Source organism: Heteronotia binoei, chromosome 17, assembly GCF_032191835.1.
Source record: "Heteronotia binoei isolate CCM8104 ecotype False Entrance Well chromosome 17, APGP_CSIRO_Hbin_v1, whole genome shotgun sequence".
NCBI classification, from domain to species: Eukaryota; Metazoa; Chordata; class Lepidosauria; order Squamata; family Gekkonidae; genus Heteronotia; species Heteronotia binoei.
The window spans coordinates 28,158,367-28,177,380 of NC_083239.1; the positions used below are offsets into that span (position 1 = coordinate 28,158,367).

The 19,014-nt window shown below is 46.7% G+C and overlaps 1 protein-coding gene across 1 annotated transcript; it reads right to left on the reverse strand.

The window, feature by feature from the left end:
- Positions 1-11,138: 11,138 nt before the first annotated feature.
- LOC132586513 (cAMP-dependent protein kinase inhibitor beta-like) lies at positions 11,139-14,506 on the reverse strand. The gene is made up of 2 exons (XM_060258624.1): positions 14,357-14,506; positions 11,139-11,583 (listed from the first exon to the last, which is right to left on the reverse strand). Exons 1-2 carry the CDS (start codon positions 14,499-14,501, stop codon positions 11,501-11,503), a joined length of 228 nt encoding a protein of 75 aa, XP_060114607.1. The 5' UTR covers positions 14,502-14,506; the 3' UTR covers positions 11,139-11,500.
- Between the last annotated feature and the right edge of the window lie 4,508 nt (positions 14,507-19,014).

The window sequence follows — 19,014 nt, forward strand, 5'->3', positions numbered from 1 at the left end:
GAGGGGGTTGAAATCTCCCAGTGGCATTTGGACCTCTGCTTAGGGGCAGAAGCCAAAGTGTCTTGCTTTTCACATCTGCTGTTCCTGAAAGATGATGATGATTATATTGGATTTATATCCCGCCCTCCACTCAGAGTGGCTCACAATCTTCTTTATCTTCCTCCCTCACAACAGACACCCTGTGAGGTGGGTGGGGCTGAGAGAACTCTCACAGCAGCTGCCCTTTCAAGGACAACTCTTGTGAGAGCTATGGCTGACCCAAGACCATTCCAGCAGCTGCAAGTGGAGGGTGGGGAATCAAACCCGGTTCTCTCAGATAAGAGTCCACACACTTAACCACTACACCAAACTGGCTCTCATCAGCCAAGATGAGCAGCTCTCTGTTTTAGTGTTGCCAACCTTCAGGTCTGCTTAAATATATGAAATTTATAAATATAGTCCACTCCAGTCTCGTTTCAATATTTTGAGAAAAGTCTGCAAGAGACTGTTTAAGGCAAAGGTGCTTGTGTGAAAACTTTCAAAACAGATTGGACTCCTCACCGCCATCTTTGTGAGGGTTTTTTTGTCTGCCATCTTCTAATTACATTTTATCATACTTCTACACAACAATAATTCTCATAAGAATGTATTTTGAATAACCAAGCATTTCCGAAGAAGGAATCAGAAATGAGTGATTTCCAAGCTGATGGAACTCCATAGAGGTGGCAGTGAAGAATCTTTTGAGAAAGTTTTGGTGCAAGCACTTTTGGTTTAAGAATCATTGATGTTTTGTCTTCTGCATGGAGCACTTTGGAATGTATTTGGAAAAGGAACCTTTTGGACTACAGTTTGGACTTTTTGGCATAAGCCTTGTGAGCAAGCAGTCATAGACGGCGCTTGTTGTATTGTGGTCTGTTATTGACTTTTCTCAAAATAATGAAACAAGAGACTGGAGTGGACTATATTTATAAATTTCATGTATTTAAGTTACATGAAGAGTTTATATAAGGATAATCATCTTTATTCATAAATCCGATGTAGTTAATAATCCAACCATCTCTGCTTGTTGTTATATTCTCCTTCTGTGGCTCTCCCACTGCTAGTAACCTTCAGGTCTGGCCAGGAGATCTTCCAGAATCACAGCTGATCTCTTGACAACAGCGATCTAATCTCCCTTCCCTCCCCAAACCCTCTTCCCCAGGCTCCAGGAATTTTCCCAGAGTTGGCAACCTTACTCTCTCCCCAGGGCATCATTGGCTCCTGTCCTATGGCCCAGAGAGGAGGTTAGAATCTCAACATGATTGATTGACTTAGCACATTTTTATGCCAGCCCTTCTCCACGGAGCTCACGGCAGCAAACATCTGCCTTCCTTCCTCTGTTTTCCCTTCACTACTTCGGTAAGGCTAAGAGAGACAGAGACAAATAAACTGGCTCAAGGTTACCCAGTGAGCATTGTGGTTCAGTGGGGATTCAAACTCGGGTTTCCCAGATCCTGATCTGATACTCTAACCACTAGGCCAACCTGGCACTCCTGCTTTTAACATGAGAGTTCCAAGGCTGTCGTGGGTAAGACACGAGATCGGAAAGAGACAGCTTTGAACAACCCTGCTGCTTCATAGGCCATGGGAAGTATGCTCCAAGCGATTTTCATTCCATCATCTGGAAAATATTTTTCCTCAATGGATTTCAAGCGGCTAATAATCCTTCTAACCTTTGACTAGGAGTTCTCTCCACAGCTGACTGGAATTATTATTTTTTTTTTGCTCTGAAAGGCACAGACTGCAAGCTGACAGAAAAGAAAGAAAGAAAGAAAGAAAGAAAGAAAGAAGGAAAGAAAGAAAGAAAGAAAGAAAGAAAGAAAGAAAGAAAGAAAGAAAGAAAGAAAGAAAGAAAGAAAGAAAGAAAGAAAGAAAGAAAGACAGACTTGCCTGTGCAGGACAAGTGTATCAGGCTTTAATTAGCTACATTTTGCGTTTGCTTTCTTATAGATGGCTTTAAAAAGGGATTAGACAGATTCACAAAGAATCGGTCTATCACTGGTTACAAGTTACTGTAAGTAAAGAGAACCTCCTCATTCAAAGGCAGCAAACCTCTAAATATCAGTGCCAGGAGGCAACAGCAGGGGAAGGTCTCAGCCTCTCTGCCCTCTTGTTGGACCTCCTGGGCAATTGGTTGGCCACTATATGAGACAGTTTGCTGGGATGGATGGACCACTGGTCTGATACAGCAGGGCTCTCCTTATGTACTTATAATACTGCATTTGAGTTTCTGCCTCTAGCCTGTTCTTGAGAAGATATCCTGTCTCCACAATGAAAAGGGTTGGAAATTTTTTAAAAAATGAAAGCTGGTGTGTGTGTGTTTAACAGGATATTGTGGCAGTGTATTGTTATAACATTATAACATGATTGCGATCTAGCAGTTGCTAATTATTTTTTTTAAGGAACTCCCTCAAGGCCCTCTGGTAATGGAGAGAAAATGGCTTCCATATCGTGGGAGGGACTGAGGTAAATAAAATGCAGGGGAAACTGCCGTGATGTTTTGTTATAATAAGAGCTGCATATAGAACCATCTCCATGTAGAAGAAATTTAACTCAGGTTACAGTGATCGTCTGAATATAGGCCATCGTCTTGAAAGAGAATTTCCCATGCTGGGAATTATTAGGAAGGGAATTGAAAACAAATCAGCCAGTATCATAATGCCCCTGTATAAATCGATGGTGTGGTCTCATTTGGAGTACTGTGTGCAGTTCTGGTCGCCGCACCTCAAAAAGGATATTATAGCATTGGAGAAAGTCCAGAAAAGGGCAACTAGAATGATTAAAGGGCTGGAGCACTTTCCCTATGAAGAACGGTTGAAACGCTTGGGACTCTTTAGCTTGGAGAAACGTTGACTGCAGGGTGACATGATAGAGGTTTACAAGATAATGCATGGGATGGAGGAAGTAGAGAAAGAAGTACTTTTCTCCCTTTCTCACAATACAAGAACTCGTGGGCATTCGATGAAATTGCTGAGCAGACAGGTTAAAACGGATAAAAGGAAGTACTTCTTCACCCAAAGGGTGATTAACATGTGGAATTCACTGCCACAGGAGGTGGTGGCGGCCACAAGTATAGCCACCTTCAAGAGGGGTTTAGATAAAAATATGGAGCAGAGGTCCATCAGTGGCTATTAGCCACAGTGTGTGTGTATATATAAAATTTTTTGCCACTGTGTGACACAGAGTGTTGGAGTGGATGGGCCGTTGGCCTGATCCAACATGGCTTCTCTTATGTTCTTATGTTCTTAATCAGTTGATAGTCTGTCCCTGACCTGGATGGCCCAGGCACACTTGTTCTTGTTAGATCTTGAGAGCTAAGCAGAATCACTATTTGGATGGGACACTGCCAAAGAAGCCCAGGGTTGCTACCCAGAGGCAAGAAATGTTGAACCACTTCTGAATGTCTCTTGCTTTGAAAACCCTGCAGGGTTACCATAAGTTGGCTGCAGACTGATGACACTTTCCACCACCTGGATAGTTCACATCACCTTAGAATCTTCCTCTTCCATTTTCCTGTGAGCTCCTGGTTTTGGATTGACTGTTGCTCACAAGGTGCTGAGGCTCAGTGGTAGAGCATCTGCTTGGCAGACAGAAGGTCCCAGGTTCAATACTTGCTATCTCCCATTAAAAGGATCAGGCAGATGATACAAAAGGCATCCAGTGCCAGATCAAGAGCCAGTTTGGTGCAGTGGTTAAGTGCGTGGACTCTTATCTGGGAGGACCGGGTTTGATTCCCCACTCCTCCACTTGCACCTGCTGGAATGGCCTTGGGTCAGCCATAGCTTTCGTAGGAGTTGTCCTTGAAAGAGCAGCTGCTGTAAGAGCTCTCTTAGCCCCACCTACTTCACAGGGTGTCTGCTGTGAGGTGATGGGGGCGGGAGATAAAGGAAATTGTGACCGCTCTGAGACTCTGAGATTCAGAGTATAAGGCAGGATAGAAATCCAATTATTTCTTCTTCTTCCCTTGAGAGCAGCTTCCAATCTGAGTAGGCAATTCTGATCTTGATAGATCAGGGATCTGATGAGAAGGGAGTTCAATATGTTCCATATGTTCATGTGTACAGGTCAAATAGATAAAATAATAGCAGAGGGACCAACAGTCTCCTTCCTAAAAAAAAAAACCCTGCAGGAAATATTGCTGAGACCTTGTAGCCCAAACTTTAGTGAGGCTGTTTGCTACCTAAATCCATTTAGAGAAAGCCGTTCCCAGCGGCTGCGACAAAACAATACCAGATCGGGCCTCACCTGATGGCTTAATAGTCGGTGAAGACAAGAAGGCATCTATTACTAGATTATAAACAACCACCCACGATTGGATTTCGGTTCTGGGAGCATACTGCTTTCCCCAAACTGACACCTCGACTGCAATTGCAAGGCCTCTGTTAATGCCAGCTCCAAAACCTCCCCTGCTATTAAGGGCCTGGGTTATTGCATCACACTGCCAGAGACGTGTGGGACGGTTCTTGTATTGCCACTCATTTAATCAATCGCCTTTCCTCCCTTTCTCACAGTCCCACCTGGTGTGCTTCTCCTCTGTAGTAGTAATAATAATAATATCCTCATTCTGGATGTTAAGACTAGTCGGACCACCTTACAGACATGGTGGGGGCAGGGAGAGAGGAACCTGGCACATCCCGCTGACTGGTAAACCCCCCCCCCTTCCCCAGCTTAGCTTTAGCTCATCTGAATGCTGTGGTTTCCATCAAACATTGATACTCACATACAACAAAGGGCTGAGGAATGCCTAGAAATGGAGTGGCTGGTGGTCCCTGTGACTTGGAGAATGCGGTTTTGCTGGTGTCTCGACATGTCCAGACTTATGGTTCTGGCAGATATGCAAGTCCTGTACTGGGTGGCCCTAAGGATGTTTTCTTAAAAGTATGTGTCATTGAGTAGCCCCCGTTTCCTAGTAAACACCTTTAAGATTGCACCTGCAATCCTATGCATGCATATTTGGAAGTAAACTAAGGCTGTGTACTCCAGGAAGGGAAATACCTGGAGGTTTCTGGGAGTGGGGTGGAGGCTGGGGATGGGGGGTGGGACCTGAGCAGGATGTAATACCATACAGGCTACCCTCCAAAGTAGCCATTTTCTCCAGGATAACTGATCTCTGGATGTCGAATGGAATTCTGGGAGATTTCCAAATAGGGTTGCCAGATCCCGCCCCCCACGGCCGCGGCGGGTTATGTAGGGGTAGAGTTGCCAGATCCACATTGGAAAACTCCTGGAGATTTGGGGATGGAGCCTGGAGTGGACAAGGACCTCAGTGAGTACAGTGCCGAAGAGTCCACCCTCCAAACCATCCATTTTCCCCAAGAGAACTGACTTCTGTAGTCTGGAGAGGAGCTGTAATTCCAGGGGATCCCCAGGCCCCACCTTATCTCCAAGACTTACTGGGATGTTGACAGCACTGACTTAGCCCCACTGAGTTCAGGGGGCCTTAATTTGTGAATAAACACGCATAGAACAGACAACTAAAATGCAGAAGATGTTTCATTCAGACCGACCCAAACGGCTCAAAATGGCATGCGGGTTTTTGAGATCTCCAGAACTCTTCATCATGACTAACAGCCACTGTTAGACTTCTCCTCTGCAGGAAGTCCCAGATCTCATTTTTATAATATCCTTTGGAGCAACATAACTACTTAGAACAGGGGTGTCAAACATGTGGCCCAGGGGCCGAATGAGGCCCCCGGAGGGCTCCTATCAGGCCCCGCAGCAACTGGCTCTTGTCTGCTTCCTTCTCCCTCTCTCTTGTTTCCTTCTTCATCTGTTCCTGGGGAGGGAGGGAAAGAGCCAGAGCTTCCTTTGCCCAGTTCTCTGGATCCCATGGGAGAAATACAAAGAAAACACCTTTAAGACCAACAAGTGCTGATGTTTTAAGCATGTTTTATTTTAAGTTTTTGTTTTAAAAAAATATTTAGTCATGTTTCTCTGTTTCCTTTTAAAAGTTTATATCTCTACTACCTAATCTTAAATAGGTACACATGTGGCCCGGCCTGACATGGCCCAGCCCAATAAGAGCTCATTTATGTCAAATTTGGCCCTCATAACAAATGAGTTCGACACACCTGAGTGAACTGCATCAAGTTTTCTGCATCAAGTAAATGCCCTTTTTGTAGCACACTTATCCATCTTTTGCTGGCCATCCTGACTGGAGTTGGATAGCTCCATTGATGCTGCTTACCATCATAGTCCCAGATCTTCCTTTCAAAAGGACTCTGCAGGGCTCCTTGGAGGAGAAGTTACTTTTTAAACACACATTAATTTGAACAAGCTGATTACACCATACGGCAACTCTGGAGCAGCAACTGAAGGGACTCGTTCGCTGCTCTCCCAACCGTTTCCTTGCTCAGAACATTGTCCTCAGGGATGTCACCTGACCCTTGTGAGGACAGAGAGGTCTGGGAAGTGTTCTAAACACCACTGGAATTGAATGGCAGAGGGGAATTTGTAGGGTCGTCAACTCCAGGTTGGGAAACTCCTGGAGACTTTGGAGGGGGAGCGTAAGGAGGATGGGGTTTGGGGAGTGAAGGACATTCAGTGGATTATCATGCCTTAGAGTCCACCCTCAAGTGGCCTTTTTCTCAAGGGGAACTGATTTCTGTCATCTGGAGATCAGTTGTGATTCCAGGAGGCCCCACCTGGAGGATGGCAACTGCAGGAGGAAAAGAATTTTGAGCAATAAAGGGGTGGCCGGTTTCTAGAATGACATGCTTCTGCTGCAATGCTGTGCAGAATTATTCCAGATGAATCCTGTTGATTTCAATACTGGATTGATTTTGCTAGGATTACACTGTTCACTTGCACAGACCAGACAACAGCACTGTGTAAAACTCTCAGCCTGACCTCACAGGGCTGTTGTGACGATAAAACGGAGGAAAGGCTGCAAGCCATTCTGAGTCCTTGTTGGGGAACAAGGCAGGGTACAAATAAAGCAAATGAATGAGCAGATTCCTAATGAAAGTTTTGAAATGCATACAGTCTTCACTTATTTTCTGCTGCAGGGATTGCACTTAATTACAAGGTCCAATCCCGTCAGCTATATTCCTGTCAGCTCATCCACTTGCCAATCCTCCAGCATGACTTATGCCATCAGGTGTCTGTAATGTCTTTCTGCACTCTCCATGGGACAAATAGCTCCTGTCCCTACTCCCCCCCCCTCCCAAATCAAATAGAAACAGGACTTTAAAACATAAGAGAGGCCATGTTGGATCAGGCCAATGGCCCATCCAATCCAACACTCTGTGTCACACAGTGGCCAAAAAACCAGGCACCACCAGGAGGTCCACCAGTGGGGTCAGGACACTACAAGCTCTCCTGTTTTGCCCCCCTGCCAAGCACCAAGAATACAGAGCATCACTGCCCCAGACAGAGAGCTCCAACAATACGCTGTGGCTAATAGCCACTGATGGACCTCTGCTCCATATGTTTATCCAATCCCCTCTTGAAGTTGGCTATGCTGGCATCCGTCACCAACTCCTGTGGCAGTGAATTCCATGTGTTAATCACCCTTTGAATGAAGAAGACCTTCCTTTTATCAGTTCTAACCCCAAAATTGCTCTTTTCAGAAAACATGTTCCAGTCTCCCACGGCACACTGTTGCTGATCTAAACGCTTCCACTCCCTAGCCGAAGCACTTCAAAGGGAGATTGCTGTGTGAAACTGCTGAATCAGATCCATCAGCATGTTTGATGTTTCTCAAGAGCTTAACCAAGACTTGAAATGCCTCAGCCATTACTAGTGTTAGCCAGCCCAGCAAAATGAGGGAACTTGCCAAGCATTGCTGTTGTGAATGCTCTCTGGATTTCCTGAGTCATATTTAAATCTTACGCGATGACAACTCACTCTGTTCTTCATGCATTTCATGGGTCTTTGATCCTGTTTTTTTTTTAAAAAACAACTTTTAAAAACTACTCCCCCCTCACAGATCTTCCTAATGAGGGCAGAGTTGCCAACCTCCAGGTGGGGCCTGGAGATCTTTCACTATTACAACTGAAATCCAGATAACTGGGATAAGTTCCTCTGGAGAAAATGGGTGCTTTGGAAGGTGGACGCACCATGGCACTGAAGCCTCTCCCCTCCCAAACACTGTCCAGGCTCTGTCCCCAAATCTCCAAGAATTTCCCAACTTGGAGTTGGCAACTTTCTCCAAGAGCATTTCTGGAGTGGAGCTGCATGGGAGGCACAATGGTCCCCAATGGGAACACCATGGCGTCTGCCAACAACTTTCCTGGCAACTCAAAACATTTTTAGAAACTGTACAGGGCCAGATGGTTGATGGCAGGACAAAAATATGTTCATCTTTTAAGGTGCCAGAAGACTCCTGTTCAATTCTGCCGCAGCGGACTAACACCGCTCCTCTGGAATTAGCACTTACAACTGTACAACTTTCCTTAGGAAATCCCTGTGTGAGGGACAGTGCCACCCATTGGCTAAGGGATACCATTACACCACTCAACTGTTTGGGAATTAGTATGGTCCAGGCTATCCTGATCTTGTCAGAGCTCTGAAGATGGGCAGGGCTGGCCATGTTGGGAGACCACCAAGGAAGTCCAGGGTTGGCAGGCAGAGGCAGGCAGTGGCAAAGCACTCTGTTCATCTCTTGCCTTGAAACCCTTGACAGCTTTCCATCACCAACACCATCATCCTAGACTGCCTGGCACCCTTGGTGAGGCTAACTGCTGGTGTCCCACCCCCCACACTAATAACGTCACTGAGTCACAGGAGAAAGGCTGGGTATGGACAAAGCAAATGAATAAAACAGTTCTCCCTTCCATACTCTGACTTCCTGTATTTACCCACTCACTTCCAGGATCCACCAATCATGAAGGGCAGCTATGTGATGTCACTGTGATGTCAATGGATTGATTTTGCAAAAAGCACAACCGTTAGGAATGACGTGAAGGCTGTGCAGTGCAAAGGAGACATAAATATCCATACTTTTTATTTTACATTGATTGAAACACTCAGGTTGTTTGTTTGTTTTTTAAATTCCTCTCAGCAGCAACCATGAATTTAGTGTTTCATTTAGTTTGGCTTTCTTTGTTCTTTGAAAAAAAAATGGCTTTCCAGGCAATCGATTCATGGTGAAATACACACACCCTTGCAACTGAATCTATCTGCTGTTAAAGAAAAAAAAAAATACTATCTTGCTTGGCAGGTTCAGATTTAGTACAATTAGGATCTGGCGCTGAGCTTTCCAGAAGCATCCCAATCTGTTCGTCATATGCACAACAATGTTCTGCTTTGGCTGCCAAGCCTCAAATCAACAGTTGTAAAAGCTGATCCATGCCCTGGGGTTGCCAGCTCTGGGTTCGGAAATACCTGGAGATTTGGGGGATGGAACCTGGGGAGGGTGAGGGACCTCAGCAGAGTATATGGCCAAAGATCTCACCTTCCAAAGCAGCCCTTTCCCCCAGGGGAACTGATCTTGGTTGTCTGGTGACCAAGTGTAATAGTGGGAGATCTCCAGGTCCCGCCTGGAGGCTGGCAACCCTACTTGTGGAGTACCAGTCAACCCTTGATGATGTATTTTAAAACATCAAGAGGCGAGCAAAGGGAGAAAAGAATTGCTTCAGCAAATTGTCAATCCTCAAAAAAGCATGTTAGAACTAGGGTTGCCAGTTCCCAGGTGGGGGTAGGGGATCCCCCGGTTTGGAGGTCCTCCCCCCGCTTCAGGGTCATCAGAAAGTGGGGGGAGGGAGGGAAATGTCTGCTGGCCACTCTATTATTCACTATGGGGACCGATTCCCATAGGGTATAATGGAGAATTGATCTGTGGGTATCTGGGGCTCTGGGAGGGCTGTTTTTTGAGGTAGAGGCACAAAGTTTGCAGCATAGCATCCTGTGCCTCTCCCCAAAATACCCTCCATGTTTCAAAATGATGGAACCAGGAGGTACAATTCTATGAGCCCCAAAAGAAAGTGCCCCTATCCTTCATTATTTCAAATGGAAGAAAGGCATTTAAAAGGTGTGTGGTCCCTTTAAATGTGATGGCCAGAATACCCTTTGGAGTTCAATTATGCTTGTCACAACCTTGCTCCTGGCTTCACCCCCAAAGTCTCCTGGCACCACCCCCAAAGTCCCCAGATATTTCTTGAATTGGACTTGGCAACCCTAGTTAGAACTCGTGGGGGGAAATGTGTGCTAGAACAGCAAGATATAGCCAGAAGACAGTCATCTACACCAGACAAGTTTAATGAGCAGCGTTAGTGTGAACAAAACCTCACTAGACATTAGTGCTTTTGTAAGCCTGCAACACAGGAGCAACCTGCCCTTCAAGGGGCATTGAAAAAAAGTGTTCAAACTCCTCTGAACATTATGGCAGTTGCCATAAAAAAGGATATCAGTACAATGTCTTTCTAAGAGGCATGCTGGTATAAAAAGCTCACCGATGTGCTGGATTGGGGGGGGGGGTGGAATAGATTGAATACAGCCTTGCTATCTCTGGTTTCTGTTGAATGTACTTTTCTTTTTCTTCGAGCTGTCGTCAGTGCAGTTTGAATGCAGTCTCTGCCCATCTTGGGGTAGATGCTTTTAATGTTCAGAGATGGCAGCTGTGATATAACTAGGACTGCAAGAAACCCAAAAACTGTTGCTTGGCTTCAGATACTGGATCAGAGGACATATTTTCCCAGGTCTGTCTTCCCTCCGGAGGATTAGAAACTTAACCCCCCTCTTGTGAGTCTCAAGATGCTGAATGGCCAGCTCAGACCACATTCTATATACTTCTGCAGAATCTGCATCCTCCATAACTTTGTGCCATAATGAATGAAATTGTTTTTCAGATACTCCAGGATTTTTTTTTTAAATTGCTTCTGATTTTAGTCCTTTGAATCTCCAGTTGACAAAGAATCTTTGAAGATACTTTCCAGATTTTATTTCCCTTTCAGGAGATCTGGGTAGACTCTTGTGTCTTTTTTCCACACAGGGCACAGCAGGCTCCCAAATAGACAGGAAATACTTTCAGAAAGACATTTCCTTATTGGCTGAGATCAACCGTCTTTGGGATGTAAACAGAGGCCAGGCTGAACTCTTAGTCTGATAACTTTGCAAATTTACCCTTTGTGGCAAAGAAGACCCAATCCGGTAACAGAACAAACACACAACTCTAGACATCACAGTGAACAATGAACTCTATTAAAGAAAAAGAAATGGATCCTTTTAACAACCTTCTTTGTGGTTCTGTGAAGCGGTGACACGGTGCTCCTCAACAGCATCAGTGTGGAAACAAGAAAACCCTCCTCCCCAATCCCTCTCTTCTTTCAAACCTTTTTAAAAGAAAGAGACCCTCAAGATTTGGTATATCAAAAAATGGCTGCTTGTTCTCTCCTCTTTTCCCTGTTGCACCATCGCATCAAAGGATGTTAGGCAGTCTTGCCAAGTCATGACTAGGAAACGCCAGGCAAACTTCTGCTGACATTTTATGAAGTTTTTTTCCTTTCCCTTTTTGGCTTCATCTGCCTCCCCATGGAGAGGGTTAGGAGGTATCTTTCAGTTCTGGACTCTGCAGCGCCTGCGGAGGGACCTCTGTCGCTGGCGACTGCATTTCTTGAGACCTGTCTGCAGGGAGGGGGATTGGGAGGAGAGAGAGAGGAAGAGAGATGGATAGACAAGGTCAAGATTAATGAATGGAGACTGGGAGAGGGCCATGGGCTTACTTGAAGAGCAGACTAGGAAGTGACGTTGGCCCTGGAGCAAGTCAAGCTGAGTGGTCCATGGTGGTGCTATGAGCCTGCCCTGCAGGATAAGTCTATCAGTGGCTACTAGCCATAGTTGCTGGGGGAACCTCCACATTCAGAGGCACTAAGCCTCTGAATCCCAGAGCTAGGAGGCAACAGCAGGGGAAAGTCTTGGCCTCTATGCCCTGTTGTTGATCCTCCAGAGGAACTGGTTTGGGCACTGTGTGAGGCATAGGGCTCCCAAGTTCCCACTGGGGGTGGGGGAGCCCCTGGTTTGGTGGACCCCAACCCACTGGCAGGGAGGAGGCCACCGGGGGGGGATCCCCGCCCCCAAAAGAGCCTGTTGCCACGCAGCATGATGACATCACCCAGAAGTGACGTATCACGCTGGGCATGTTGCATGGAACGCGCTAGGAATTTGTTTGAAACTCTATGGTTTTGCATTGGGATGCTCTAGCAATTTGGGGGAAAACTCTATGGTACATGGGAGACTTGGAACCCTAGTGAGGCAGGATGCTGAACTAGATGGGCCATTGGTCTGATCCAGCAGAGTTCATCTTACATTCTTATTCAGGTCCCTCAGCTCAGTTGCCAGCAGTGTTCCCTGTAATTTCTTCCCCCCACTGAGCAGAGAAGTTCACATTGCTGTAATCTTCAAATGGGCAACGGGCAGTGCAAGACCCCGCAGGACTCCAGATTGCTGCTGAATGGGGATTCCTGTGTTAATCAGCAGACACTCACATACACAACTTAGCAGGAACACCAGTTGCCAACTCTGGGCTGGGAAATACGACAACAATGACAACTGCAGATTTATATCCCATCCTTCTCTCTGAATTAGAGACTCAGAACGGCTTACAATCTCCTATATTTTCTCCCCACACAACAGACACCATGTGAGGTGGGTGGGGCTGAGAGGGCTCTCAAAGCAGCTGCCCTTTCAAGGACAGCCTCTGCCAGAGCTATGACTAACCCAAGGCCATTCCAGCAGCTGCAAGTGGAGGAGTAGGGAATCAAACCCAGTTCTCCCAGATAAGAGTCCACACACGTAACCACTACACCAAACTGGCTCTCAGGGGATTTGGAGGTAGGGGAGGGTGGGGTTTAGAGAGGGGAGAGACCTCTGCAGTATTTAATGCCATAGAGTCAAAGTAGCTACAGTGCCTACATTTCCCAGGATTGCTTCTGTCCCTCTGATTGGATGGGCAGCAGTTTTGGAGGGAAAACTTGCCCAGTAGAGACCAGAGGGGTGGGACCTGGAAGGACGGAAATAAGAGGCCAAGCTAGAGAGGGAGGGTTGTTCTCTCTGGAGAGGCTGCAGTCAGGAGCATTCTCTCTGGATAGAAGGCTACAGCAGGAGGGTTCCCTCATCCTGGGAGGGGTGAGTGAATTGGAATCAAGGAAGGGAATGTATAGTTCAGGGGTGGCCAGATTTTCTTTATGCAAGAACCACATAGAATAAACATCAGATATTTGAAAGCTGCAAGACACAAACGTCAGATGTGATGTTTGAGAACTGCAAGACAGGAGGGAGGGAGGGAGGGAGAGAAGGAAGGAAGGAAGGAAGGAAGGAAGGAAGGAAGGAAGGAAGGAAGGAAGGAAGGAAGGAAGGAAGGAAGGAAGGAAGGAAGGAAGGAAGGAAGGAAGGAAGGAAGGGAGGGAGGGAGGGAGGGAAATAGATGGGGGCAGGAGGAGAGAGGGAGAGGTAGAAAGAAAGTGACTTGAAATGCATTCTCCAAGCTGTCAGTTGGCTTGACTTGGAGAAGTGATTTAAAGAAAGAAATGCCTTCTCCAAGCTGGCTGATGGAGTGGTGGGGGCTTCCTGAGCCATGGTTTGGCCACCCCTGCTGTTTATAAAGCATCGTACATTTAATAGGTTTAAATGCTATGTAACACATTCCCAGTGCTACTACTTGTGTAAAAACTCTATCACGCAACAAAAGTGAACTTATACATTCTAATACATTCCTGCTTGTACCAAGCCTGAAAATTGAATGGTGAAGTCCACCTTAAAGTAATCTGATATCATTCCAGCTTGTAGCACGCAGTGAGCGAGCAGACAAACGTATTACGTGTATTATACTTTATACAGAGTTTAGCAGCCATTTATCACGGTGGTTTTCTTGTGTGCATTCATATGCATGGTGATCCTGCTGTATATTTTGTCTAGCTATGCAGAGGCAGGAAAAGGCAGACCACCTCTGCTCCTCTCTTGCCTTGAAATCCCTACGGGGTTACCATAAGTTGACTGTGACTTGATGGCACTTTCCACCACCACTTCAGATCTACCAGAAACAGATCACAGTGACCCAAGATCACATGGTGTAGACCCAGGGCTTTTTTTGGTAGCAGGAACTCCTTTGCATATTAGGCTACACCTCCCTCATGTAGCCAATCCTCCAAGAGCTTACAGTAGGCCCTGTAAGAAGAACCCTGTAAGCTCTTGGAGGATTGGTCACATCGGGGAGTGTGTAGCCTAATATGCAAAGGAGTTCCTGCTACAAAAAAAGCCCTGCTTAGACCAGTGAACAGTTTCCATGTTTAATAAGAGCAACAATATTCTGGGGGTTCTGGACAAAGTATGCTAGGAGAAAAAACCCCTTTGGCTGAGGGCACCATCAGTGCAGGAGGTAAAGGGCTAGGCTGGGAGATACCTGTGTTCAGAGACATTTCTGCCAGTTTCAGTGGCAAGTCCGTAGGGGTGACCCCAGCGGGCGAGCCCAAGATGTCAGGCAAGGCGTTCCTTCGGCCGGTGCGGCCGGATGATGCGAAATCCAGTACAGGCTCCACCTCGGTCATTCTTCCCCTGAAAGGAAACAGGCATCTCCAGGTTAGGAAACTAGCATGCTTATTATGGCTACAGGGGTGGAATAAGGGCTTGACCCGGCCGCATCACAGCAAGGGTCCCTGACTTTATACAGTCCCCTGTATAAATCGATGGTGCGGTCTCATTTGGAATACTGTGTACAATTCTGGTCACTGCACCTCAAAAAAAGATATTATAGCATTGGAAAAAGTGCAGAAAAGGGCAACTAGAATGATTAAAGGTTTGGAACACTTTCCCTATGAAGAAAGGTTAAAATGCTTGGGGCTCTTTAGCTTGAAGAAACGTCAACTGCGGGGTGACATGATAGAGGTTTACAAGATAATCCATGGGCTGGAGAAAGTAGAGAAAGAAGTACTTTTCTCCCTTTCTCACAATACAAGAACTCGTGGGCATTCAATCAAATTGCTGAGCAGTCAGGTTAAAACGGATAAAAGGAAGTACTTCTTCACCCAAAGGTTGATTAACATGTGGAATTCACTGCCACAGGAGGTGGTGGTGGCTACAAGCATAGCCAGCTTCAAGAGGGGATTGGATAAAAATATGGAGCAGAGGTCCATCAGTGGCTATTAGCCCTAGTGTATGTGTATATATACATATTTGGCCACTGTGTGACACAGAGTGTTGGACTGGATGGGCCATTGAACTGATCCAACATGGCTTCTCTTATGTTCTTATCTGTTTGAGCCTGTGGGTTCATTTGGAATTCTGAGATGGCACGGTGCATGCAGCCACAAAATGGCTGCCGCAGGAGGCGGAGCCAGTCACAGAATGATTGCTACAGGTTCACTTCAGTCATACAGTGCAGATCCTTGTGGTGTGGTGGCAGCTGCTGCCAAAGCAATTAAAAAAAAAATTGGCACAGCCAATCAAACCTCCAGTGGCCAATCGGAAGCCTTGCTGGGCAAAAGCCCTGCTTGGCCCCACTTCCTAAAAACACGTGGTGGGCACCAGAAAAGGTGTCAGTGGGCACCATGTTTCCCCCCACCTTGCAGAGTACACAGGTTGTGCCTGGGATCCCTGCGCTGAGTGTCACAGTCAGATATGAGTTGAATGGATCTCCCTGATGGGCCAAATAGCATCCCCCATGATGGTTTCAGCTCAGGCAAACGGTGCAGGAGGAAAGCTGAAAGCTTCTACCAGTCATAATCCAAACTGGGCACTATGGGCACAAGAACTGAAGACCCCATACCTAGGGTTGCCATCCTCCAGGTGGTGGCTGGAGATCTCCTCCTAATACAACTGATCTTCAGGGGACAGAGATGAGTTCACTTGGAAAAAAAATGACTGCTTTGGAAGGTGGACTCTGTGGCATTGTACCCCATTGAATTCCCTCCCCTTCCTAAGTCCTGCCCTCCCCAGACTCCACCCCCAAATTCTACCCAAACCCAACCTTGATATTGTCAGCTTTTCCTTTCACCAGAACTCAGCATTTGCTGACAGAAAGGGCTGTTGTGGATTCCAGAAAAAGGTCTGTGTGGACCAGTCAACCCAAGCAAGTGAATGATTGCTGTGGAGCAACAAAAACTCAGTTATCTGATGATTTATGGATACAGTCTGCAGGTGAAGGTGCGTAGTTTGGCCTTCAAAAAACGTAACAGGCAACCTGGATTGGGGCTGCAGCATGATGGGCCATTAACTCTTTCCCCTTCTGCCTTTTCCTCAGTCACAAACACCCCTCCTTCTAGCCTGTTTCAAATGTTCCCTCTAAGTGGCAGAGTCTTGTGAGCGAAAATTCTACTTTGAGAGCTACTGGCATTAAAGTAGTGAGCTACTGCATCAATCAGTGTGCTCCGGGGTCATCCTTCCTGAGCTAAGACAAAAATGTGTGAGTTGGAGGCTAAAAATATGTGATCTAGCTCACGCTAACTCAGAGGGAACACGGGTCTTGTGTCTGTCTTTTTTTACTCCCTGAAGGATGGAGGGGAAACCAACCTGAAGAGGCCATTTTAACAGTAGAAATGGCACTGTGGCACAGGCCCCAACCCAGATGTGTCCCCCACCAGTGGTTGCTTTTGAGAACCAACTGGCACATCTGGAATTCCTGTCCCAGAATTATAGTATCATAGATAATTTGGTCCTTAGTCTACCTTCCAAAGAAAGAATGGTATTTTTTTAGTTTTAATGTGGGCAGCTGCATAAGAGAGGGCTCCCTGTTTGCTTCAAGGAGATGTCGGGCACCCGCAGGCCAGAGAATCCTACCCCAGTAGATTTCTCAAGATCGCACAGCTTTTAAAGGTCTTGATCAGGGAAGAGGCCCCCAAGACAGACTGGTGGGCGGGCCGCAGGTAATTGGTGGGGCAAAGAGTGAAAATTAGAGCATGTTTATCTCTGCTGGGTCGAGCCACCTTCCGGCAAAGACTGTGCCCCCACGGTTCCTTTTGTTAATCTCCACTCTCACAATAGAGGGGTGGTAAATCTAACAAGCCTTCCAGAAACAAGCTCTACCAGCTGCTGCTGCCACCCACCACTTCGGCGAATGAATATCCCCCTTCAGGATTCTTTTCTCCAGACAGTGCTGCCAACACTTTATCACTGTCCCTCCCCTTTCTCCTATTCTCCCTGCACTTTCCCATCTGTCTCCAGGGACGGTGCTAGTCTGTGCAGCCTCTGCAGAAGGGGGCCACCCTGGAGAGGAGCTGTGATCCTCAAATGGCTGTAGGGTCACAAGGGGAGAGGGGCAGGATTGCCAGATCCATGTTGGGAAACTCCTGGAGATTTGGAGATGGAACCTAAGGAGGACAGGAGCTCAGTGGGGTACAATGCCACAGAGTCCCCACTCCAAGGAATCTATTTTGCCCAGGGGAACTGATCTCTCTAGTCTGTAGATGAGGTGTAGTTCTGGGGGATACCCAGGTCCCACTGGCATGATGGCATCCCTAAATGGCTGGGTGAAATTCAGGGCTTTTTTTTTTGAGCAGGAACACACAGGAACAGTTACAGCTGGTTTGGTGTCAGGGGTGTGGCCTAATATGCAAATAAATTCATGCTGGCCTTTTCTACCAAAAAACCCCTTGTGACATTCATACAGGGTACTCACAGAAGCAACCTGATAGACTGCTCTCTCTCTCTCTCTCTCTCTCTCTCTCTCTCTCTCTCTCTCTTTGGGGGGGGGGGGGGTAGGAAGTCTGAAAGAGCCCTTGACCTGAATGGCCCAGGTAGAGTTGCCAACTCTAGCTTAGGAAATTTCTGGAGATTTAGGAGTGGCTCCTGGAGAAAGGGTGAGTGAGAGGGAAGGTACCCCAGCAGGGTGAAATGTCATACAGTCCACCTTCCAAAGCAGCCATTTTCTCCTGCAGAGCTGACTTCTGTAGTCTGGAGACCAGTTGTAATTCTAGGAAATTTCCAGGCATCACATAGAGGCTGGCAATCCTAGGTCCTGGCTACCCTGCTCTCATCAGATCTGGAAAGCTCAGCCGGGTTGGCCCTGGTTAGCACTTGGATGGGAGGCCACCAAAGAAATCCAGGGTTGCTGTGCCGAGGAAGGCAGTGCCAAAATACCTCTGACCGTCTCTTGCCTTAAAAACCCTACAGAGGTCACCATAAGTTGGCTGTAACTTGATGGCACCACCATCAGGCTAAAAGACTGGCTCAGAAGTTGTTAGCAGTGTTGGGGGTCTCCAAGATTAAAAAAAAAAAAAAGAACAAGCCACAATCTACACAATACCTTTTACTAGGGCCAACCAAAGGAATGCACGAAGCTGCCTCAGACCATTGGTTCTCCAAGGTCAGTATTGTCTGCTCGGACTGGCAGCGGCTCTCCATGATCTCAAGTAAAGATCTTCTACTTTACCTGATATTTTTCAGATGGAGAAGCCAGGGAACGAACATGGGACCTTCTGCATGCCAAGCAGATGCTCTGCCAATGAGCCACAGCCCCACCTGACACATAACTAGTGTGTAAACTTTTAAGTTTCACAGATCCCTCTGTTTTCTTCCGTTAAAACGGGTGGCCAAACTTTCACACATATTGTGTTGCTCTCAAAAGAAAACAGCTTTAACTTTAAATGCCTTCTCCAAGCCCCCACCACCCCGTCAGTCAGCTTGGAGAAGGCATTTAATGTTAAAGTTTCCACCTCTCCCTCCCCCATCTTCCTTCCTTCCTTCCACCTTTGTTGCATCCTTTGCTAAGGCAGCACCATCTAGTGTTGGGAGGCAAGATGTAAAGTGGAGCAAATCCTCTTATTATCTGACACCCTTCAGGCTAGTTTAAAGGCAAAGGTAGCCCCCTGCGCAAGCAGCAGTCGTTTTCGACTCTGAGGTGACGTTGCTTTCGCAATGTTTTCACGGCAGACTTTGCACACCCCTTTATTCTGAGATCAGCTGCAGAGGGCCTTGCTCTTGTGTGCTATTACTGTCAGCATCTGGACAGGCAGCAATATATGACAGGGCCTTTTTGGTGTCAGCCTCAGGAATCTGGAATACTCTCCACTGCAAAGAGTAACTGGTTCTTTTGGGCAGTCTACTGGAAGGCTGCTAAAACTTACT

Excerpts from the sequence above, each read along its gene's own strand:
- LOC132586513 (XM_060258624.1), bottom strand. The coding sequence starts at position 14,501 with ATGACCGAGGTGGAGCCTGTACTGGATTTCGCATCATCCGGCCGCACC. Across the intron at positions 11,584-14,356 it reads AGAAATGTCTCTGAACACAG|ACAGGTCTCAAGAAATGCAG; the intron begins GTATCTCCCAGC and ends CCCTCCCTGCAG.